This window comes from Suillus fuscotomentosus (assembly GCF_016647785.1).
Source record: "Suillus fuscotomentosus strain FC203 chromosome Unknown F5891scaffold_1, whole genome shotgun sequence".
In the NCBI taxonomy this organism is placed as follows: domain Eukaryota; kingdom Fungi; phylum Basidiomycota; class Agaricomycetes; order Boletales; family Suillaceae; genus Suillus; species Suillus fuscotomentosus.
Window position 1 is genome coordinate 2,273,482 of NW_024539513.1, and position 23,305 is coordinate 2,296,786.

General features: G+C 46.4%; 9 protein-coding genes across 9 annotated transcripts; 3 read left to right on the forward strand and 6 right to left on the reverse strand.

Moving 5' to 3' along the window:
* Positions 1–80: 80 nt before the first annotated feature.
* On the reverse strand, positions 81–1,221 carry F5891DRAFT_974105 (uncharacterized protein; the record flags this gene model as incomplete). Its single annotated transcript, XM_041376415.1, has 5 exons — positions 81–134; positions 341–458; positions 510–885; positions 944–1,009; positions 1,068–1,221. The coding sequence occupies 5 exons, from the start codon at positions 1,219–1,221 to the stop codon at positions 81–83; spliced, it is 768 nt and encodes a 255-aa protein (XP_041234365.1).
* Positions 1,222–2,892: 1,671 nt separating this feature from the next.
* Positions 2,893–6,131, forward strand: F5891DRAFT_1124415 (uncharacterized protein; the record flags this gene model as incomplete). Its single annotated transcript, XM_041363889.1, has 12 exons — positions 2,893–3,108; positions 3,159–3,530; positions 3,583–3,776; positions 3,837–3,909; positions 3,943–4,002; positions 4,054–4,202; positions 4,252–4,646; positions 4,691–4,873; positions 4,921–5,059; positions 5,109–5,247; positions 5,314–5,734; positions 5,812–6,131. The coding sequence occupies 12 exons, from the start codon at positions 2,893–2,895 to the stop codon at positions 6,129–6,131; spliced, it is 2,661 nt and encodes an 886-aa protein (XP_041234366.1).
* Positions 6,132–13,248: 7,117 nt separating this feature from the next.
* Positions 13,249–15,105, reverse strand: F5891DRAFT_1180358 (uncharacterized protein; the record flags this gene model as incomplete). The annotated part of the gene is made up of 7 exons (XM_041365918.1): positions 13,249–13,381; positions 13,432–13,937; positions 13,990–14,097; positions 14,150–14,281; positions 14,337–14,420; positions 14,474–14,593; positions 14,647–15,105. The coding sequence occupies 7 exons, from the start codon at positions 15,103–15,105 to the stop codon at positions 13,249–13,251; spliced, it is 1,542 nt and encodes a 513-aa protein (XP_041234367.1).
* A 1,123-nt stretch (positions 15,106–16,228) lies between these two features.
* F5891DRAFT_937536 (uncharacterized protein) lies at positions 16,229–16,561 on the reverse strand (the record flags this gene model as incomplete). Its single annotated transcript, XM_041374106.1, has 1 exon — positions 16,229–16,561. A coding segment is annotated over one exon (333 nt), but the record flags the coding sequence as incomplete, so codon positions are not given.
* Positions 16,562–17,266: 705 nt separating this feature from the next.
* Positions 17,267–17,422, reverse strand: F5891DRAFT_906493 (uncharacterized protein; the record flags this gene model as incomplete). Its single annotated transcript, XM_041373552.1, has 1 exon — positions 17,267–17,422. A coding segment is annotated over one exon (156 nt), but the record flags the coding sequence as incomplete, so codon positions are not given.
* A 90-nt stretch (positions 17,423–17,512) lies between these two features.
* Positions 17,513–18,772, reverse strand: F5891DRAFT_1124416 (uncharacterized protein; the record flags this gene model as incomplete). Its single annotated transcript, XM_041363890.1, has 5 exons — positions 17,513–17,895; positions 17,946–17,982; positions 18,025–18,198; positions 18,299–18,515; positions 18,567–18,772. The coding sequence occupies 5 exons, from the start codon at positions 18,770–18,772 to the stop codon at positions 17,513–17,515; spliced, it is 1,017 nt and encodes a 338-aa protein (XP_041234370.1).
* Positions 18,773–19,544: 772 nt separating this feature from the next.
* F5891DRAFT_1180360 (uncharacterized protein) lies at positions 19,545–20,412 on the reverse strand (the record flags this gene model as incomplete). Its single annotated transcript, XM_041365919.1, has 4 exons — positions 19,545–19,643; positions 19,695–19,771; positions 19,819–20,325; positions 20,376–20,412. 4 exons carry the CDS (start codon positions 20,410–20,412, stop codon positions 19,545–19,547), a joined length of 720 nt encoding a protein of 239 aa, XP_041234371.1.
* Positions 20,413–20,557: 145 nt separating this feature from the next.
* On the forward strand, positions 20,558–21,351 carry F5891DRAFT_1180361 (uncharacterized protein; the record flags this gene model as incomplete). Its single annotated transcript, XM_041365920.1, has 3 exons — positions 20,558–20,704; positions 20,757–20,873; positions 20,923–21,351. The coding sequence occupies 3 exons, from the start codon at positions 20,558–20,560 to the stop codon at positions 21,349–21,351; spliced, it is 693 nt and encodes a 230-aa protein (XP_041234372.1).
* Positions 21,352–22,318: 967 nt separating this feature from the next.
* F5891DRAFT_1180362 (uncharacterized protein) lies at positions 22,319–23,240 on the forward strand (the record flags this gene model as incomplete). The annotated part of the gene is made up of 3 exons (XM_041365921.1): positions 22,319–22,518; positions 22,574–22,829; positions 22,962–23,240. 3 exons carry the CDS (start codon positions 22,319–22,321, stop codon positions 23,238–23,240), a joined length of 735 nt encoding a protein of 244 aa, XP_041234373.1.
* Positions 23,241–23,305: the final 65 nt, after the last annotated feature.

The following is a 23,305-nucleotide window of genomic DNA, read 5'->3' on the forward strand; positions in this document are numbered from 1 at the left end:
CAAGTTGGTCGTTTGCTTTAGCTACACTAAATACACAGCACATATCTCAGGTAATGTTGCACTCCACGACAACGACAGTATCAATACTGATTCGCAGTTTTCACAAGGTATCTTTCTATCTCTTCCATCCCACGCTGTGCTGAATCATTCCAGTCCAAAACACCATCCCTCATAGAGCTTGTTCAAGCTGCCAGAGCTCGGTTCATGCAGATATATCATGCAACATGTTATGCTGGAGCTATGAGTTCTATTCATACTCTGGCTTCGAGGTTACACCATGCACACTCAAAAAATAGCTTGGTATTGACAACTGAACAATGTGTGACTAAGATTAAACTACCTGCACCGCCTCGCTGCATTCAATGGCACGCTCCACAATCCCGGCACCTTGCTCAACAGATTCCACCTTGTGATATATGGCACGTGAAACACCAAGCACCTTGGGGCCGGTAGCGTCCCTGCCCAAACACAATTAGTGAACACAATGAATGAAGCACATCTAGGCTTACCACCCAGAGAAGACCCCAATATAACGACCCCTCGTTATATAGTAGAGTGGCGCCTTGACTTTGTTAGGTACATTGAAGTACTTGCCATTGTAGTAACGAAGAGTGGAGTCCTCAGTGAGAGACACCGCTGCATTAGCTGCATCCTCATCATCAGATGAGTCTTCCTTGTCATTGGAGTCCCCAACGACGGTGACAGGCCCATACACGTATCTTGTAGCTACGGTGGGGGCAGGAGCAAAAGCTGCAGTAGTAGCAAGGGAAAGGGCTGCGGTGACAGGAGGGGAAGGAGCTACGGTGGTGGCAGCAGGTGAATCATCTGGAGCAGGTACAGACACGTCGTCAGCACTAGAAGCACCTGTCATATTGGCAACAGGTTCTGCGACATTGTAGAAGCAATGTTAGTCATGATACATCAAAGAAACAGACGGATTCACCTTTGGTAACAGTTTGAACAGAAATGTTGTCAGTACTAGAAGCACCCATAGGATTAGCAACAGGTTCTGCAACATTGTAGAAGCAATGTTAGTCATAATATATCAAAGAAACAGACGGATTCACCTTTGGCAACAGTTTGGCTGGTGCCAGCCAGCAATGCAACGGATATCGCCTTCCTGTCGTCGAGACAAAGTCCCTGAAGGATGCCAATGAGACCATCCAGTCGAATGGACACCAGGTTGTCCGTCTCACTGGAGGGAGATAAACCTTGAGTCATTATAACAAGGCTGGATATTGAGCAGAGGAGTATGCGACACTGAACTTCTAATGTATCACTCACCAGGACAGGTATTTATGCAGTTCAGATGTAGCTGTTGTTTGTGATATGTGATCCTCAAGAACACATTGCAGCCAAGTCCATGGATATAAGAGGAGGAATGAGGACTGAATTGTCCATATAACGCTGCAAAGCAGACAAGAATGGCTGACTAAGCTCATGTGGATCAATTGGAAGTCCGTTATTCGCGCAATGATGATCGTGTCTACAGATCAATTGATTCACCTTTTCCGTCACTCACGCATTGATCATCATGTCTACGGATCATGTCTACGGATCAATTGATTCACCTTTCCAATCACTCGCGCAATGGCCATCACATCTACTCAACCACATTGTTATTCACCTTTCCCGTCACTCGCGCAATGATCATCACGTCTACTCGACCACATTGTTTGTATTTCCACCTTCGAAAAACTGACTGTTATTTACCATCTACCATTTACAGGTACTGATATTACTACTTCAAGCCTTCAAGTTTGCCCAACGCCCCAGTACCAGAACCATTTAGCAGGTTTGATTCCTGTTTTGTTCTTCTCATGACGAAGCTTATATCGTGTCTGCCACAACAGGTAGCTAGTTATGTTCTACTCCGAGGCCAGTGAGTCTTTACGCTCATTACTATTACGTGGGTTGTTTGCTTACCGCTCAAAGTATTGAAGTCTGTGCTAACATCGCCGAACACATCTCATCAGTGTATCGAGTCTCAGGGGGGTATTCTGGCCATAACTTAAGTTGAACTGGCCATAATACATCAAACTCCGTCATTGTGGATCTGATGAAGCGACGGGTTTCATCAGACTTCGTATCATATTGCATGTAGTGAGGTATGCGTTCATTGAGCCATTCCACCTGTTCCGAGGTAAATGTGGGCCCAGGCATCGGTCTTCGATAATGCCTGGCTATGAGGTAATGGGCATGCGAAATTACATCTGGTAGGTACATTTGATTATGGGCTTGATTCAGACAATATAGGTTTATTTGCTCACCTTGGTGTCTACGTATCAGGGACGCGGCACTGGTAGGTGCATAAACAATTTTGGGCGAGGACGACTGCGAGGGTTGCATGCTACCTGTGAGCATCGTTTAGTATTTTTATCTGCATTTTTGTTGTACTTACAAGTGGTGGTAGTGCAACAAGATTCGCTCACAATGACAATGTCAGTAAGTGTATTTTATACCCAAAGCCAAAAGAAGCTTGATTCTCCAAGCTTCTTTTGGGCTTTGGAGACTTGAATGTTGGCCCTGGTTGATTGTTGTTCGACAGGTGCAATGTCTCGGGGACGGTCAGCAAAGTATTCCCACATAGAACGAACTCGTTTCATACCCTCTGCCGTCAGTGCTCCGCTGTTGCAGCTTCGCACAGGAGAAATCACCACTGAGGGTCGCACGCAACTGCACACTCGCTATGTTTCTGCACCCTCACTCCCCATATTTGACTCCCTGGATACTGGTTCTGATACAGGCCCATTTTTTGGGGGTGACTGGGATGAACTTCCCCCAGAACAAGAGGGGCTGCAACAAAACCTTTGTGAACCATCGTCTGACAGACGCAAACACACTGCTGCAGTGAGTAGTATTGTCTATGGTTGTTATTCTAATTTGACAATCATGCCTCAGGATACACCGCTGTTAGCATGGATCCCCGAACGTCAAACATTTCTGGATGAAACCCTTTGCCTGGAGGGTCGCGGGACTCCAGAAAGTCTTTGTTGTTGTGGTCTTGCTGCCCCCAGTTTTAGATGTTGTGACTGCTTCGGCACACAGATGTTTTGCCATGAGTGCATACTCCGCAGCCACACATGGAATCCTTTACATAGGATTGATGTGCATAGATATTTTCATTACTTTATTGAAGACTGACAGGTGCCTACAAGATGTGGAACGACTCGTTTTTTCAGCCCACCTCCCTGAAGAAAATGGGTCTACATGTACAGCTAGGTCACACCCCTAGCGAGAAGTGTTATAATCCTCATCCTTCCTCCAGTGATGACTTTGTTGTCATTGACGTCCATGGTGTCCACAAGATTGCACTGGATTTCTGTGGGTGTGCAAGCGCTCAAATTCGTTACAAGCAGCTACTCCGCACACACTGGTATCCAGCCACCACATCAGAACCTCGCACTGCGGCAACATTCACTCTACTGGAACACTTCCACCTTCTGTCATTCGAGAGCAAGGTTTCTGCCTACAAATTTTACCACTCACTGGCAAGACGAAACAATAATGCTGGCCTATCTGATATAAGGGTATGTATCCAGAAAATATGATGACTATGGGGTACTGACATGAGACATTTAGGACCGCTACTCTGCATTCATGTGTATGGTCCATGAATGGCGGCATCTCAGGCAGCTTCGACGTGCAGGAAGAGGGCATGATCCTGGTGGCATCAATGCCACCACCACTGGCGAATTGGCTGTGCTGTGCCCAGCGTGTCCCCACCAAGGGAAAAATTTACCACGAGGCTGGGAGGACGAGCCACTATCGGTTAGGTCAGTCTCAACTGGCGATTACAACAGCGCACTCATGTTGATGGCCTATTTTTTATTCAGGTGGAAATACGCATTATTTATTGCGATTGACGCCAACTTCAGGCTGAAACGCAAGGCAGTGTCGTCGGACAACGTAGACCCTAGTCTCAACTGTGGGTGGGCATAGTTTGTCGAGGAGGCTGCCTACAAGTCATACCTGGCCCATCAAGCTGGTGTCAAGCAAGACGTAAGTACATGACCCTACTATTATGTGATGCGATATCTCACTAGTATACAGCGCAGCATGTGTGTCAGTCACAATGCCTTCAATATGGCAGACACGAAGTCCTTGCATGGTCTGGCTGCAACAGGTGTTGGTACGGTAGACTGTGCCAGGCATGACATGAAGCTCGCCAATGGTGTTGGAGATTTACAGAAGGGTGAAAAGTCTGTTGTATTTTCCTCTTATATCAAGCACATACTAACTAATATATAGATATATTAATATGGACTACCTCATGTTCTCAGCACTGTTGGCCTTCACAGTAACCATGATCATCATCTCATATGACATTGCCTGTCAATGGCATAAGAAGCTCTGGACACATATGGAAGGCATGCCATCAAGGTTGCATATCCCTCATCGCTCGATGGCCATCCGATTTTTCGTCCCAAAGTTTCATCTGAAGGCGCACATTGCCAAATGTCAGAGAAACTTCTCATTCAACTGGACTAAACATGTGGGACAAACAGACGGGGAAGCTCCTGAGTGCGGATGGTCAAATATTAATCGTGTCATGACGAGTACGAAAGAGATGGGGCCAGGGTCACAGTGGGATACTCTTGACGATCATTTTGGAGATTGGAACTGGAAGAAGGTCACAGTGTTAGGTATGTTATGTATTTTTTTCATTCAATATCTTGGCCTTACCCAGGAATAGACCGTACACTACTCCGCAAGATGGGTGACGCCATTAAGTGGAAGAGGGAGCATGGAGAGGCACTAGAAGAACTAGAGAGGACTATCCAACCTACACTGATCCTTCAGTGGAAGAGGGAAGTGGAAGCCTGGGAGGATGACAGCTCTCAGCGCAATCCTTTCGAAAGTCATTTTACTTGTGAGTCATGTTCTTTTTCTTCAAGTTCACAAATTAATTTGTGGCAGCTATTACACAGGCTGCTGTTCGTCTGCAGCTCGTTGAGCTCGAAGCTCGCAAACTTCAGGCTGGGACCAACATGTCTCTGCACACTGACATTTCTCCAAGCAGGCTAATTACTAGTGGTATCGATCTACAGGATCAACAGTAAGTTTGCTAAGCGCGCTGAGAACTATGCTAATCAAAGACTTGACAGACAGCACCTCAAGGTGGACATCGCCAACACATCTCTTCACCCTACAGACAACCAGAAGATTAATATGCAGGCACGCATCACCACCCTTCAACATCGCATTGATGCCTTGGCCCATATCCAGGAATTATACATTCCTGTTGTCTCTCAACTTCGCCATTGATCATCTGACGCTAGCGTGTCGAATACAGCAGTGCTAAGACCCAAGGCCTTCAAGCTATGGCTTCCATCCAAGCTGGAACCAACAGCTGCATGCGACAAGAGGTTGGCTGCACATGAATGGGAGTTACGGCACGCACAGGCACTCGACACTTTCAATGAAGTCCGTTCTCATCTCCGCCTTCAAGCTCACATGTACATTTACAAGGACAGAAATGTCCAGGGTCAAGCTGCTTCTACCCGTGCACAGGCCCTCATTGATAGTGTGGAGTTGAGGAAGCAGGCTAGTGTCGAGAAGTACCGGCGTGCGCGGAATGCGCTGTTAGCTCTCAGTCTTCGTCTTGACAAGCCTGGCTGGGAAATTTTCCTTCCACGGCTCTTGGATACAGACGTCAGACCTATGGGCGATATGGAGAGACAAGGGACTGGCACCATCTCGTGGATCTGGCTAGACTCACGTGCAGATAATAGTAGCTCAGAAAACGAATGAGTTCAGGACTGTAAGTCTCTGAGGTCAAGGTTGACATGATTCTGACTTATATTATAGGTGTTCGAGTAGAGTGGTGTAAAGTGCGCGCGCGCACAAACTGGTGGTCCAAGGAAGTCAAACTCTTACTCGAGGAGATGCGAAGGGTCATAGAATTCTTGAAGTGGCAGGCAGAGTGGTGGGGTGAACGGGCTAGTGCTCGAGTGCTGGAGTCTACAGCTGAACAGGAGGGAGTCACTGCGTATGCTTGTCGTCAGGCTGCACTGCGTCTATCTCTTGTTGCCTCCTTTCAGCACCTGTGGACCTTGAACATTCCGATGGACAGCGAGGATGTCCCACCTACCATTGATGCATGGCCGCAGTTACACAATGATTTGTAATCTATTGATACATCATTGTTCGAGGAATTTGAGGACTGACATTAATGATCAATGTCACTGGCATCAGAAGATCACTAAGAACCAGATCACTAGGAACCAGATGAAGATCGCAAGGTACCGAGAACATATGAGATCTGTCAAGAGATTGAGAAATGATTCTATGCTTAGTAAAACTTAGGGCTATAGGACAGACACGGACTGTAGAGTCAAGTAGAGTGATGTATCACCGGGCGCTGCAGCTCAGAGCCATTCGTGTATCACACTTTTACTACAGTATGAGTAAATGATACATCATTCTCCCAGCTACTTGTGCATTCAACACATCCAAACCACCAGACGACCCAGAATCAGAGTCTAACTCATCATCCGGCCCAAGGTATATATCATCTAATGGATCTAAACCATGTCAGATCAATTGACTGAAATCAGAAAAAACAAAACATACCAAGAGACATCCGGGACTGGGAGGACTCATCCACATCCATTGAAGTGAATTCAGTGACTGGAGGGTCATGAAATCTGACCCCAGGTTGAGAACTCATGATATCTGATGAGCTGATGAACTGATGAACTGATTGATAACTGATAACGTCAAAGTTCAACAGATGGCCGGTAATTGCCGAAAGTTGAACCATGACCAAACAAACACAAACAATGAACGATTTTCAACATTGTCCTTCAATTGTATTGTTTCTTTGAAACTTCATTCTAGTGATAACAGATTTCACCCTGCTTTCAACATTCTCACATCTGTCAACTCAATCCAAATGTCTACTCAAGTTCAATCTTCCTTGGCCGACCTCAAGGCACCCACTGCTCAACTTGTGGGCATCATTGCCAGCGCCTGGCACATCCCGGCCAGCTCAGTGGACGTCCACCTTGCTCTGACAAAGCAGGTCACCACTCTTTTGGTATGTTGAACTCATTAAATTAGTGTAACATTAATGTTTTCAATGTCCGGGTAGGCTGACATCATCCGGGCCTATGAGAAAGGGGAATACATCCCTGGAATTGTGGCGTCCTGCTCCAAGGAGCTGATGAGGGTGCATTCCATGACTCCCCGTGCATTGCCCAACTGGCACAGCATTGGCCATGATGACCCCCAGGTGGCTAGACACACCTGGCGCAAGCAAGTCCATGCCTGGGAGGCATTGGGTGACAATTCCTGTGATCTCCCTGTTGTCCCTAACGTTTCCACTGGCCCACTGATTGTCAACCTTCTGTCTCCACCTGTCCCTTCACCTGCACCTGTCCCTTCCCCCACCCCCATCATTCCCTCACCTCCGGTCGTCGCCGGACCTTCCGGCAAGACGACCCCCGAGGTCCGGGACAAAGGAAAAGGTAAGGCCACCTCTGTCAACCTGGAGCCGGAAGTTGGGGGGAGCAACAAAAGGAAGTCTCCGATGATTTCCAGACACTCCTCCCAACCTCCAAAGTCGGCGATGAAGGCACGCAAGCGTGTCAAGTCAACTCAACTCCCGAAGTCGAAGCTGTTTGTGGAGTTGAAAGATGATGAAGACCCAATTGTTCAGGTATGTGTTCTGGCTTATTTGTGACATGCTCTCAATTTGTTGCAGCCGATTTCATGTGGAGTGCTGGAGGTCGTCCTTCCCCAGCGCTCCACCATTGTTGTAAGGAAGCCCCAGTCGCCTCGGTCACCCGGTTCCCCCAAGAAGCAATCATTTGGGCCTGCTTCGGTAAGTCTGATTTATCTGTTTGGACCTTAAATATATGCTCATGTGTCCACAGCTGACTGCCGGCAGTCGTCCGGAGGTCATGGTGAGTCGTTCGGACTTGTCCGGACCTCCCATGTATAATTGTCACTCATTCCCATTACATTAGAAATCTCCCATCAGTCGTCCGGAGGCTCGCATCAGTCGTCTGGAGGCTCAGGGCAGTTGTCCAGAGGCTCGGGTAAGTCTTAGAAGTTCTCCAGAAACTCATATGTGTATTCACAATCCGTCAGGCAACCTCCGGCAGTCGTCCGGAAGTTGGGGAGCCCTCTGAAGATACTTCCAGTGCTTCAGATGGTGACCCGCCAGCCAATACCACATTTGATATTACCATTCCCAGCCCAGTGAGTACTCCAATTAATTCCCCTTCGTCCATCTACTAACGAATACCACAGAACAACCCCTGCCATTATTGTGTCAAGGAGAATTGGCCCTGTGCAACTCATTTGGACAAGAGGACCAGTCTCCCCTGCTTGTCTTGCATCTGCTGCTCCACCAAGAAGATCAAATGCAACCCTGCATCTCTGGGATCCCCACCCAAACGGATCCGAGGGAAGTCTACCACCGGCCGGACATGTTCCAAGACACCTGCCCCTGCTCCATTCAATGCTCCGTCTCCCTCCCGGTCAAGGGCCCGAACTCATAGTCAATCTCGTGGCCCATCCCAACCTCCAGCCATCCCTGCTGCAACTACACCCCAGGTGCAGTCACGTGGTCACAGCAAGACCATCACCATCAAGAAGACACCTGCACCTGTCCCTGCACCTGTCCCTGCACCTGCGCCAGCTGGTAAGTCACCCAAACCCTTGATGACCGGCTGACCTAATTTTTTACTTAGCAGTCAGGTCTTCCAGCGTCGCAGTGCCTTGTGCAGCACTCGATGTTCCCATGCCGGATCTCCATTCCATGGCAATCACGATTCGGGATGGTGCAGTTCGCATCGCGATTCTTGAGGCTTGGGTGCAGGAGCAGGACACTAAGATTGATACCCTGCAATGCCTCCATGAGAGCCTCCGGCACACAGTGATTGACCGGCACCCTTCATTTTCACTTCCGGACACACCGGCTGATGGATCAATGTTGCTTGATCAAGGAGGTCCCCCCCGTCCATGTCACCCCTCCCCTCCGCACTTTCCAACCTCATTGATTTGGACATTTCAGTGATGGAACCCACACCCGTGATGCCTGAGCATGGATCTGCTATGGTAGGTCCCATGGTTGAGCCCACCCAAGTTCAGCCTGAGGGTCCACAATCCTCTGGTGAAATTGTGCTCCCAGATGAACCAGGCAACCTCTTGCCAGAATCCTCCAGCGATATTGTGGTCCCTAATGAACCAGGTAACCTCCTGCCAGAATATGCTTCTTCTGATGAGGAGATGGATGTTGAGGGAAAGGTTGATCTTCCTGGTGAGGAGGTTGAAATGGCTACATAATTGCTCAGTGATAGATGTACATAAATCTTTTTCAATGCGTGTTACCTATGCCACAATTGAATGATTCAATGATCAGTCCTGATATCCAGAACTCAAAACTGTAGATTGAGGTAGATATCACCCAAAACCCGAACACCTGAATGTCAAATTCTCAGTGCCAAACCCCGAGTCCCGGGTGCCGGGTGCTGAGTCCCGAAATTTGGAACTCAGGATTTGACATTTGAGACGAACGACATCTCTCAGACAATGTTTAAATCAATCTACGTATATCTGTAAACATTTTTACTAACCCCCAATCCCCAAACCGAGATGTATCAACCCCCGAACCCCAAAACCCGAGACTACCGGGTCTCGGTGTAGAGACTCATGTGTCTCATGGTCTGATATGGCGCTTTACACTAGGAAGTACATAGCACGAACTTGTAGCGTCACTCTGTGCACTACCCACAGCTATCTCTATATGACGCGCAGCTTTCCCACGCAACGCGCGCCATGCGCGCACCATTCCCACGCTTCGCGATGTATACGCGCGCGCGTTCCTGCGCTTGCACGCCCTATGGCGCCAGCCATCCAGAAGCATCCATCCACTGTCCACCAAGCTCCCTAGTACATATATTTCCATTTCCTTTATTAGCATAGTTCCACCTTTATTTTTATCATGGATTCTCACTCATATATATCTTTACATACCTACTCGGTAGCGCTTTGGCTCCGCATGACCGCAGCTTAGGCACGCTATATAAGCGCCAGCAGTACATACTATTACTAACGGACTTTTACCTCCCAATTACTAGTTATCACTTACTTACTACTTAGCAGAATAGAGTAGAAGTCTATTTGTCTATACTTCGCATCTCCCTTCTCTTTTCTTGCATTATATTATCACTTGAGTCTAGTCTTTATCATTTTCCGCATACGCGCGCGCGCTTTCCCGCGCTTCGCGCTAATACACGCGCGTGTTCCCGCGCCTTGCGCGCACCTGCGCTTTCTCGCGCTTCGCTGAAGCGTGTACCTCTAGATCTTGGCAGCACTCGCTTCCCCTTTAGGGTCGAACGCACTTGTCTCCTCAAGTAACGCAGGCTAGGCAACGCACGACCTTCAACTATTATAGATACAGCTAGGAGCATTATTTGTTCCTCTCTGTATTGTTGTTTCTACATCGGGTTTCGGGGTTCGTGGGTCCCGGAACTTGGAACTCGGGAAATTTGGGGAGATCAATAAAATTTGATTTACAATCGAGTTGATTGACAAACACATTGACTTACCCATGTTTGAAATATATTTTGTTTACACATACTGAGTTCTGAGTTCCGGACCCCCGAACCCCGAGACCCAGCAGTCTCGGGGTTCGGGGGTCCGGAACTCAGAACTTGTGAAAATTTGGAGAGATCAATAAAATTTGATTGACAATCGAGTTGATTGACAAACACATTGACTTACCCATGTTTAAAATATATTTTGTTCTACATACCGAGTTCCGAGTTCCGGACCCCCAAACCCCAGGACTGCCGGGTCTCGGGGTTCAGGGTTCGGGGGTCCGGAACTCAGAACTCGGTATGTAGAACAAAATATATTTTAAACATGGGTAAGTCAATGTGTTTGTCAATCAAATTTTATCGATCTCCACAAATTTTCACAAGTTCCAAGTTCCGGACCCCCGAACCCTGAGACTGCTGGGTCTCCGGGTTCGGGGGTCCGGAACTCGGAACTTGGTATGTGTAAACACAATATATTTCAAACATGGGTAAGTCAAGGTGTTTGTCAATAAACTCAATTGTAAATCAAATTTTATTGATCTCCCCAAATTTCCCGAGTTCCAAGTTCCGGGACCCCCGAACCCTGAAACCCGAGACCCGGCAGTCTCAGGTTTCGGGATTTGGGGGTTGGTACATCTCGGTTTGGGGTTTGGCACTGAAAATTTGATATATATATTTTTGTGAGTGTTGTGCTTCTGGTGTCCATGCTTACAGTGGCTCAAAAAAGTGTCTCAATGTTTGTTGGTTTTCATGTAATTGCTTTCTTATGAGTCGTCCTCGATTATTGGTCAATGCCACACATGGTTGATTCATGTTTTTGTGCTTAGGGGTTTAGATTTGGTGGTCGACGGTAGGTATATGCACTCATAGTGTACATGTATCCTATGTGTTTGATTCGCTGGTGGCTACATCAGCTGTATGTCTTGATGGAACATATCTAGGCTCACCCATATATGTACCCATCTATGTACAATTCCCCCACGTCAGCCCACCCATCTATGCATTATCCTCCACCTCGGCCCACCCATCTATGTAATACATCCTACGTCAGCCCACCCATCTATATAATTATACCCCACCTCGGCCCACCTGTCTATGTAATAAATATTTTATCGCACCCTCAGCCCACCCGTATATGTAATACTTTTCACATCGGCCCACTTGTATATGTAATACTTTTCACATCGGCCCACTTGTATATGTAATACACCCCACGTCAGCCCACCCGTCTATGTAATATTCCCCTACCTCGGCCCACCCATATATGTAATACACCCCCGTCAGCCCGCCCATCTATATAACAATATTTGCCTTACATCTCTCTTCAGCCCAGCTGTCTATAATATCCTACTCTACATATTACCCAGATGGGCCCACCCATCTCCATGAATGATCATATTCCCCCAGCCCATCTGTCAACATCAAGGATATATATATCATTGGCATACATGGGCCCACCCGTCTCCATCGGAAATAATATGTGTCCTGGCCCATCCGTCATCATCGAGAATATACACAACATGGGCCCATAATCTGCTGGCCCGTCTCATATGGGATATTATGGAGGTCGGGTGGCCCATATAATATGGAATTTGTCACTGAAGGGGCTCGAAGTGAAAAACTTGGTGTGGTAAGTGTACTACATTTACGTCCTTTGTGCTCTGACTCAGACTCCAAGCCCCAGAATCTCACAGATAGTAGACCACCATGTTTGGGATTCCAACAATAGGCACATCGGCTCCAAGTCTTCTCAAGTTTCGACACCGCCATTTCTATATACTGTTATGCACTCAAATAGATCTGTTAGGTGGAGCCCTAAGAGGGGTGTGGTCCACTAATGTTTGTGACATAACCAGAAGGGTCCAGTGTAGCGACTGAGACTGGCGACATCAAGTCAGCAGATATCAGAGACGCGCGTGTCACGTGACTTCTAAGATGGATGTCTTCAAAGTCACTGACATTCTCAAAGTAAGGACTGTCTTGTCTGAACGATGAGTAGTCAATCAAGGTGGACTTAGGCACGATGAGCACCTAAGAAAAGATACTAGAGACTGAAGCTGAGGGGGCTTCAGAGGGAAGTATGTTCGAGGGAAGATTGAGTAGATTCAAGTTAGGGAATCTAGTACAAGGTGACCAACTACTTATACTAAGTGGAAAGGGTTAAGGGCAAGGCTACCGTACTGTAGGTACACTACTTGCTGCCGAAAATCTGTTATACAGTCCCAAAAATAGTAAGCTGTAGTGCATATTTCCACGACCTTAGTCACATAACTTTCGCACCACTTATTGGAGATAAATATATTATAGTCCTAGTGAAGAGAGAATGTGCGGGGCTTGAGAAATATACTAACGACCACTGAGACACATCACCAAGACACTCAAAATATATTAGTTACCCGAGCTTTAGTCTATATAGGAAATGACAAGTGCTGAATATATCTTATACCACATCTAGCACAGACATCTCATTCGTACCTGTCACACAGGGTAGCTTTCATATGTTGTATATAGATATGCTTGATACCTTGATATGATTCAATTCTCAGATATAATATACTTAGATGACACCCGCACACCATCCTCACACTGAAAGAGTGCACAATAAATGGAACGAGCCACACAAAATATTAGATTACTGGTAGATAGTAGATACAGGCATGATTACTATGGTGTCAAGGCAGAGTATAAACGAGTGTTACACGTGGCTCCAAAGGAGTTGGTTCTGAATGGTCAATTGCCACTGGGGGCGGTTGGTGGAGAGGAGCGTTGGGACTTTGGTATTTCCAGGAAAATCAGAAAGATCCTGCTGTAGGTACTGCACAAGGATGCTTCGTGATAATCAGGAACAAGGCGCAACACCTGGTAACAAGAAACTTACTCACTATATGCTTTCTCATACGCTAGACCCTTGTCTTCCATCGCTTGTTCCTTCGCAGCCTTGTGCACGCCTGCGAGTGAGGAGTCTACAAAATTCCAAAACCTTCCCGCCGTGTAGAGGTCTTTCTCTGTGACGATCGATCCGTCCACATTAATGTCCGCCGCATCGTTCACATCAGCCTCGAAGTCTGCGTCGTCCTTATCGTGGTCCGCATCTGCATCAACGTTCTCATTCCCATCATGGCCATCGTCGCCATCAACATTCCTGGGGGCTGCATTTTCATGAGCGATATCATCTTGAAAGGCATCAGTGTCATTGTTGTCCTCTTCGGCGTCACTGTCGAGCATGTTGTGCTCTATCTTGTTGATGTCGATGCCAAGCTGTGGTCTGATTTTTTGGCGGACTTCTTTCGGAAGAGAAGGTACAAGCAGGGGGGAGTAAAGAGTACGCAGAGGCACAGTTTTGTAGTTATCAGTGCCGAGTAAGTAGACACGCAAGCAGCATTGCTAGTCTCAAGAGGTTACTATCTATATAATATTCGTTGTGATAAAAACATACCAAAAACGCGAGCCTGTTCCAATGAGCTGCGTCAACTTCAATACAACCATGGGTGAAGGATCTGGCCACGTCTGTGATACTGGTGCATTTAGCAATAGATGCAGTCAACTGAAAAAATATCATTTCAGAATAATTTGTGATTATTATTAGCACTACGCACCTTAGATTTCATATTGCCACAGATTGTAGAGAGAGACTCGCTGACAACCTTAGCAAAAAGTGCGGTGAGTTCCACGTCTTCGAACAGCAACACCGGAACTTTGAATACATCTTGGTGTTTCTTGATGAATTTCTGTCACGGTGTCAGTTTGCTTCAATTTCCATTCGTAGCATTGGAAAGAATCTACCAAGATCTGTGGGTGTGTATCTGTCACGTATGCAGTGATATTGGGCGAAAGCATGCATGCGGTCAGACAGTTTTGAAGTGCAGACTCATTAAATGATAAGTCAGACTTGTGATGTGTGCAGACACGGCAAATAATACCTTGAAATCTTTAGAGCCCAGTAACTCTTTCAGATTGGCGAGCAATCTAAGTTTTTCGTCACCGTCGTTCTTGAGCACAAGGGCTACAATCCTGACAAGCATCTGGTATATGCCTCCACACTGAAGGAACATTAAATCATGTACATTTACAGCAAGTTAAAAAAAATACATACATTGATAAACTCGTGAAGACTGGTGATTGGAACACCAACTTCCTCCGCAACTTGATTTGCATAGACTTTAAGCCGTTTCGTGCTGCGGGGCGTAAGGGTAACAGGGCAACCCAGACTCACACTGGAATCCACCCTTTGGCGACGCACACCGATAGTTATAGGTTCATTGAGGGAGCCATCAGATGATGGTGTACATGGAATGCTGATGGGAGCTATGGCAGCAATCTGAGCTATCTCAGTTGAGGCCAATGGTGGATGGGCTGCTAGAGGTGAGCGTGCGCGACTGATATTACCACGCGGTTGTGAACCACATGCTGAAGGCGGTCGAGATCGTCTGCTGCTGGCTGACATGCTCCTGCCTCGGCCAAGCAGGGCATCACCAGGTGTGAGTAGACCATTTGCTGTTGTTTGCCTAGCTTGTGGTTTCCTGCGAGCATGCACAGGATGCTGTGAGATCATGATGTTGCAGACAGTGAGGGAGCAGGACAACCAGTGCTGCAAGTTGGTTCAAAAGTCTAAAACACACTTAATTGAGTTTACGTTAATTCAATTCAATTCACCCAACCGAGATTCGTCAATTCTCACACATCAAGACAAATCAGACAGGAGGGAGATGGGGTCCAAATTCATATTATAAGTACATATGATAATACTTTCTTGAGGCTGCAAAGCAAAGTCCCTCCATCTACAGGACAGGTTGGCGTGACAGATACCAGAGAACCTCGATACCGCTGGGAGCAGCAAGTATTGCTTTTCCTCCACCTGGTGCTGTGGGTGAGAAGTGGATTAAGGCTTGTTGCAGTAGCGGAAGCAGGTACTGTCGCAGTTAGGTGAGAAGTGGATTAAGGTTTGTTGCGGTAGCGGAAGCAGGCACTGTCGCAGTTGGGTGAGAAGTGGATTAAGGGTTGTTGCGGTAGTGGAAGCAGGCATCGTCACAGTCGGGTGAGAAGTGGATTAAGGCTTGTTGTGGTGGCGGAAGCAGGCACTGTCGCAGTTGCAGTATGCCACCACCACTAACTAATGTTGCAGGTGGGGGTGGGGGTGTAGGTGTAGCTGCAGGTGCAGGTGCGGATGGAATTGCAGGTGCTGTTGCTGCTGTTGATGTGGCTGTGGCTGTAGATGTAGCAGTTCGGGTTGATTTGGGTACATGTTATAGCCTGAGTGTAGTTAGATTTTTTATGCTATAATAATGGCGAAGAACTCACCGGTATATGACCTTTCTAAAACCTCATGACGTTGTTGTGAACCTCCGGAGTAAAGATACAGAGCTAGTGGCGGCGGACCATATAGCTGTGGTGGAGGAAGTTGTGAATGGTGAGGAGGGTAGTAGTACTGGGGAGGAGGGAATCCTGGTGGCGGCGCAAAGTAGGCTTGATTTTGGTGATCTCCAATATGAATCGTTGAGTCTTGCTGAGCAGGCGGAAGCTGGCTAGAGGGTCCGGCAGTTGCTTGACCAGTCTTCAATGTTGCTGCCTTCCTTCGCATGCCGGAAGTGGTTGCCTTTGCCTTTGATTTTGCAGCAGTCCTTGACTTGGGAGGGGCCCGATTGAAGGAGGGAACTGCCACCAGAGGGATCTGGGTATCATGTTCCTATATTAGCATCTAGTTGAGGTACGTCATCGGATTTCTTCAGAGTCTTCTTCTGCTTCATTTGTCGTACGGCCATTTCCCGAACCTCTGCGACATTCATAACCCTCAGCGGTGATTCACGAAGTGTCTCAGGAATTACATAATTGATATGATCGTAGTTATGAATAGAGTAGGCATTGATGAAGTAGTGTGGTGTTGACTTGTGCTGAATGATAGGTTTTGTATGAGAAGTTTCGAGCCATTCTTGGCGCACAGGTTCCTTGATGGTGTCTGTACACTGTGAATCAACACAGTTGTGCTGGAGATTAATGACACATATGATATCCTATAGCCTCGCAAGGGTCAGAAATAGCACACACGATCAATGGGATATCAAATTTACCGCCACCGGTGTGACAACCTCGTCATCAATCAGGTTCAGACAGGGTAGATGGACAGAAGCATGTAAAGTGTCTGTGAATGAAAAGAGCTGGAGTCCAACATGAACAACGGTGTTCGGATTCTCGGATGATACGAGGATCTCGCAAACACGTCCAATGCATGTCTAACAATTAATCAAGAACCATACAGTGAGGAATTCACTCACCTGACCATCGGTCGTTTGGTGGAAAATAACATGACTATTCAGATATGCGATATCCCCTTCCCTCGCTACGACTGATTTGCCTTGATAGTAAGTGATGTCAGGCTGGGCAGTTTTCAGGATCTTCAAGCAATGAGTTTCTTTCCAGGCTACTATATCATTTCTTGCCGTTTTTCCATTGGCACCAAGAGAAGTCTGAACTTTCCCAGAACCTGTGTGAAAAGAGTCAGTAGTGATAGAGTGAAATAATAAGCTAGGACTACCAGGTACTGGAGTATTACGATTGAAGACCGATAATCTGAGCAATCGTGCTTGCTCTGGGTATTCATCGAGATACCCTAGAACTTGCGCTCCTCCCTGGACCCATTTTGAGGCTTTGTTATCGTACCAATACCCACCCGTGACAATGTGCTTGACGATATCTTTATGAGCGAATGTTCAGCAGGAGTCGCGGCTTGGTGCTTGGCGATTACTGTATACACACGACAAACGAAATACATGGTTGAAGGACTCGTATCGTTCGGTCAAAAATATCACTGCTGGTCCGAAACGTCGAATATATGCCGGGAGATGAACTAAGAAATGAAATTTGGGCTTGCTTATAATGATGCTAGGCGCGCACTGTGCTGTAACATTAAGAAAATCTTGAATTGTTTGAGACAGCTTTGCCTAGAAAAGAATGAACTAAAGTTATCACATATTTCTGCATAAACCTACAAGATAAGCTTCCGTATCCACAATCTTCGTGTGCCAGACAAGTACGACGAGCTCTCCTATCACAGTCCATGCATTGAGAACAATTGAAGGGACGAGATCATAAATCAAAAACAGCATCACTTGCGCCAAGCTTTTGAAATGTTTCCCTATGAGACTGCCTTTGTAATGACAGACATAGTCTGCATTCAAGCATGGAGCGTTGAGTCCGTCCTTATCAACAGACTCGAGATGGACCTGAAAGATGCCCATGAGCTTTGCCTTGTCGAGCAAAAACACGGTTTGCCCCCAAAAATACTTGACGATACCAAGCAGTATTGTGTGCAGAATTTCCGTTGGAGTGTCCATGTGTATATCGAGGCCTGCTAAGAGCATGAATGAGAGTTCAAAATCACTAGAGTACTAAACTAACCTTCCATTCCCAACAATGGGTTAATAGCGTCATCAAGCTTGTGACCTTGCAAAAGTTATATGAACTCTTTCTCCAGGACAGCTGTAACTTCGGCTTCTGGCATTGCTTGGGTACCAGCGGCACACTTTCGAAGTTTCTTTCCGAGCTCTACTAACACATTGAGGATCGAACTAGAAGTGGAATCACGAATACCAGTCGATGATACCGAATTCTTGATCTTCTCCGACGCTCCTGACTTCAGCGCAATCTCAAACTGTTTTCAGACTTCTGCCATTGTATTTTCAGGCGTTTGTAGGTTACCTGACTGTAAGCACAATATTAGCTATTAGAATGTAGTTCAAATATATTCCTACCATGAAAAGACTGCTGTACCCGTCACCAGACACCTTATATTCTTTCATCCCACCAGTATCGCAAGTCCTGCAATAGTAATTGCAGTTTAAGCCGGCATGGCTACATTCTTCTGCTTGCATGGGGTTGTCTCCAGTGAGGAAGAGCGTGTACGGAATCAACAAAACCTCTTCGTTATACTTGCAATCCCAGGCAATTATACCTGATTTGGCGGCGTTACTGCAGATTGAGTCAGAACTTCAACTTCAGCAGATAAAGGAAACAACATACCATATCGACTCTTTCATGGCCCTCATAAGCTCCATGGGAGCAGCGTGCGGCGACAATGTGACAAATCGTACAAAAAATTCTTTTTCGAGCATCTCGCGCGGTAGGTTGGCATTTGACATATAGATCGTGTGGTGCTTGTTCCATTGTTTGGAGACATTGCCAGAAACATCGTCCATAAAAATGATGAGAGGAACCGTATGAACCATCCGGCCATTAGACTTAGCATGCAGTGGATTCGGAGATAGTGATGCATATTTTCCTGACGAAGCTGTTGTTTTGTGAGTAGCGAGTCACTGGTGCGATGAATGTAAATCAACACACGTGTAAGGCCACAGTCGAGCTCGCCTGGAGTTGCAGCAATCTCTTCAAACGATCGCACAAACATGGACGTTGAGATGATCTCGTGTTGCTTGTTAACGATTAATCCAGCCTAATATAGTGAGGACTTTGTATATCCAGATACCTTCACAACAAGGAGACGTACCTCCGTTCGTTCAACCACCCGACCAAGCGCATATAAGGCCTTGCCATCTGACTGCTCGCATGGGTCAGAGCCATCGTCACTTGAATCTACAGGTAGTGAGGCATGAAAAAAGTGCTCTGGTATAAAATACCCTCCAGAATCATCCTGTAATAGTTCACCTGTGAAATAGATCATTCCATCCACACGAGCCGCGGGTGGTGAGGGCAGGTCAAGCAACATCTTCTTGCTGTTGAACACTTGCGACATCCCCTCCCTGCCATCTTCCGGATAATCTTCCATTGCAAAACAAGTGAGGGGATTTGCATAGTCCTAAATCATGGCGTCATAGTTACTGTTGCATACAAACACACCGAACATACCTTCGCAATTGATTTCACAACATCATTAATATAGAATACACTCCCAGAGCGAGCTGTCACCTTCTCCATTGAACCGCCAACAATGTTATCCAGATACATATGGGATTTTTTGATGGCGCCAAGTGAAGGGACATCTCAAGCGCCGAGCTCTTGCGCCCAACTGAGAATGGCCCTCTTCTGGGCATCAGAAAATGGGAGACGCAGAGAGCTGAAAAGGAGTGAGGTCACGAAATGCTTAATGTAGATTTAAGTACAACAATATTTCTAACACAAAGAGAGACAAACCACTTTTGACGGCCAAGGATATGTTGGACTATCCAGCGGGACAGTGTCCTTGATGTTCGTTCTTTCGTAGATATCATCTAGTAGTGTAATGTAGGCTTGCCAAACTAATCATAATGTCACTCACCAGGAAGCTCTATCCCGAAATCAGCGCTGTCATCAGAAAGTTCTTGCTCGTCGTTGATTGGGGCAAGTGGTGTTGAGAACGGTACTTCACCCGTAGTAATAATTGCCTTGAGTTCTGCAAACAAGTCCAAAGGTCCCTTGTCGAATCCGAACGTCCGGTCACCAATTTCGTGCAAAAGCTCAGATAATCCAAGTTCAGATTCGGAGGGCCCATTATCTTCCACTGACACAGGCACCATAGATGATGGCGCGTCATAGAAATTCGTGTCCATCGGAGAGTCGGTATTCATATCAAAGGAGTCATTGGCGTCAACATCATTAGTATGGGCGGTGGCCTGAACGACTTTTCGGCGCTGCTTGGAACATTTTATTTGAGTGCGATGGACATGGACTCCTTGTACGATGTGTTTGGATATATGTCGAAACTCCATCAAACGATACTTGCCATGCTTGAGAGGGCAGACCGTGCATTGGATGCGCTTTCGGGTGTTATCGGAATATCGAAGGACTGCAGTATCATTTCATTAAAACATTCATACTACGAGACGAAAGACGCACCAATACCATCAACCAAGTCTGCATTATTTAGTGTCATGCCGAACTGAAGTCTGGACTTGGCGACTTGATCAGCGTCGAAAGTCGCTGATGATCACGTGAGCTTTTGTCTTTGAAATCAACAAGTCTGAAGTCCCACGGCGTGATGTCTCCAATCACAACTTGATCTTCATCAACTCTGCACAATGAGCAACAAAGTCACCCATTTTTCGACCGTTATCAATCCAGAAAGTCAGTCAGATAGTTCTGACGGTACACTGTTGCAGCGCATCCTCCTTATGGTGTGTTTTTCGGGCCAGCTCCCAAAGCAGACAGTTCGACAGAAAAATATTGTGAGTACTTGTTGTCGCTATAAACATGCTTGCTCTTTATTATGCATGATAGCCTGTCCACATTTCGGTCTCTGTTGCCGAAGAATATGGACCATTTACCTCCCCAGTTATGGAGGCCATATCAGTAGATCTTTGCTCTACTCGTTCAAATTCACCATTAATGGATGATGTGAGTTCTAAATTCTGCACTGAATATTTGTAGATCTTACCTTGTGCAGTCAACTCCCAGTCAAGCCAACAACAATCTTTCCTCCCAAGCGGATGACATTATTCCATTCCTCCCACTCCAACGAATCTTCAACTATATTAATCCGATGGAATGGGCCACACTATCGAAGGAGATCAAAGAATGGTTGGTGAACGATGTAGACACTAGGTCTCAATTATGGACATGGGGATGCGATGCTTTCTGGCTCACGTTTGTCGCAGCATACCCTTTATTTCCCAGAGGCAAATGGCCAATGTGGGACCCTCGCATTCCTGTGGAGGGGACATTTATTCAGGAGTGGTTGGGACGGTCAAATGATATTGATGCCATGAAACTTGAGGGCGAACATTCTCTCGTGGCCCTACTCAATGACATAAGGGCCGAATTCAACAGACATACTGTGCTCTTTCACCCCTTGCCTCTTCTTGCTGTCGACTAACCTATGACACTTTTGTTTGTGCGCCAATATGTATTTGTTAATTAGATTTTAGTCTGCATCATATGTATACTACCTACTGTGCCAATGGTACCATTAACGCCCAAGATCGTGATTTAGATCATCCATTTGTCGGTGCTTTCATGGATGCAGCGGTTGTAGCGTATAATATGCACACAGATGTGAGACAGGCCACTCAGATATTAGCACTAGCTGGGTCACAGGTCTATCACAGGGTCTAATTTTTGACTGTTCTATATGACTGACCTCGATGTGTCCGATATATGCACTGCAAAGGGTGTATACTAGCCCTGATTTGGACGAATTTCCAGCTGTAACCAAGTCATCATCCAGGATTGGGATAAAACCTTTCATAGATACCGCATATGTACCCTGTGCAGGTTAAATTTATTACTTATGTGGCAAGGCTCCAATCGAACTAGTACCTAGCATGTTGCTATGTGTGTTATATAACTTTCGCACTACCTCGGTTCAGGCCAAAGCAGCACTTAGCAGTGTAAGGGCAAAGGGGAAACATAAAGGGTATAGGTACGATGGCAGCATAGCCTGATTAGTGATGGGAGGTCAAATGCGGAATGAGACCGAGAAACGTTGGAATGAACCAATGGTAAGAGATACAATGCGCAGCACGCATGAGTCGGATAGGAGATAAGAGCAGATAAGGAAAGCCACATTGGTGGCACGAGTCAGGACAAGTCATAGCCTGAAGGCACGTGCACACATTGGTGCGATAGGAGGGAGACGAGGGATGGGAACGGTCCCGAGGATCCGGTCAACGGATAGTTGGTAAAGGGGTACAAGCTGAAGGTAGGCAAGGACGAGGATGAAGGAAAAATGATAGGGGGCAGAGTAGCCGATGTTACTTGTAACATATACTTGAGGGTACTCACATTTTCTTGGTCAGATTGTTCTGTTCACTTGGTTTCCCTTGACAATACTAACAATCAAAATGCAGGTCGAAAATGCGCTATTCAAGGTCCATGCAACTCAATTATCATGCTCATCCATTGCATTTGAGGAGATGTTTTCTGTTGGAAGCCAATTTCAGCCGATGGAAGGCTTGGAAGGCTTGAGTGATGACTATCCAATTGTCATTCCCGAACTCAGCATGAATATGTTTGAACTGTTCCTCTCCATTGCATACAGCAGGTAAGACAAGTTTTCAAGCTTCCGCCTTTATTCTAAATGTGGGATTACCGTATAGTTGGAAACCCAAAGGTCCCACTCATGATGATGTTGTCAACCTTCTTCAGTTCAGCAACAAGTTCATGAGTCAAAAAGCTTGTGATGTTGCCATCAATCACATTCAAGAACATCGATTTCAACACAAACCATATGAACTTCTGGCACTCTGTCTTGAATTTTCAATTCAGAAGTTCTTTGTTCCTGCTTTTCGCTGTCTCATTGAATTTCGCATCCGTGATATTCCAGGACCAGTGCGAAAGAGACTTGGGTTTGAAGTATGGAATGCCTTTGTAGATTTAAAAGAGCTTCTTAATGAGCACTGCCGCATTGTTGCCTGCGAGGAGCCGCCCATTATTGAGCACTCATGATACTGCACTGACAACACCACATGTTCCATTGACTGGCAGCAACTATGGTGGAACTCAATGGCCTGTTTTCTCCTTGATGGTCGCAATCCTCAAGATTTCCATGATGCTGTCGAGCGCTTCCAGGAGCTTGGGTCCGAAATTGGAAGGGTGAATCCAGAGTGCTGGAAGACCCTGCTTCAAACAGTGAAGAAAGGAGCAGCATTCCATCTAGCTTTTGATATCATTGAGGAGACAGCTCAGCAGTTGTCGGCAGCTCTGATCACAGAGCCTGGCTCAATGTTGACACGTGCAGAGTTGGATACCTTGGGGCATCAATGAATTTTATGAATGATCATAGTGCAGTACTAATTTTTCTACGATACAAGAGTGTGTATGCGAAGGAG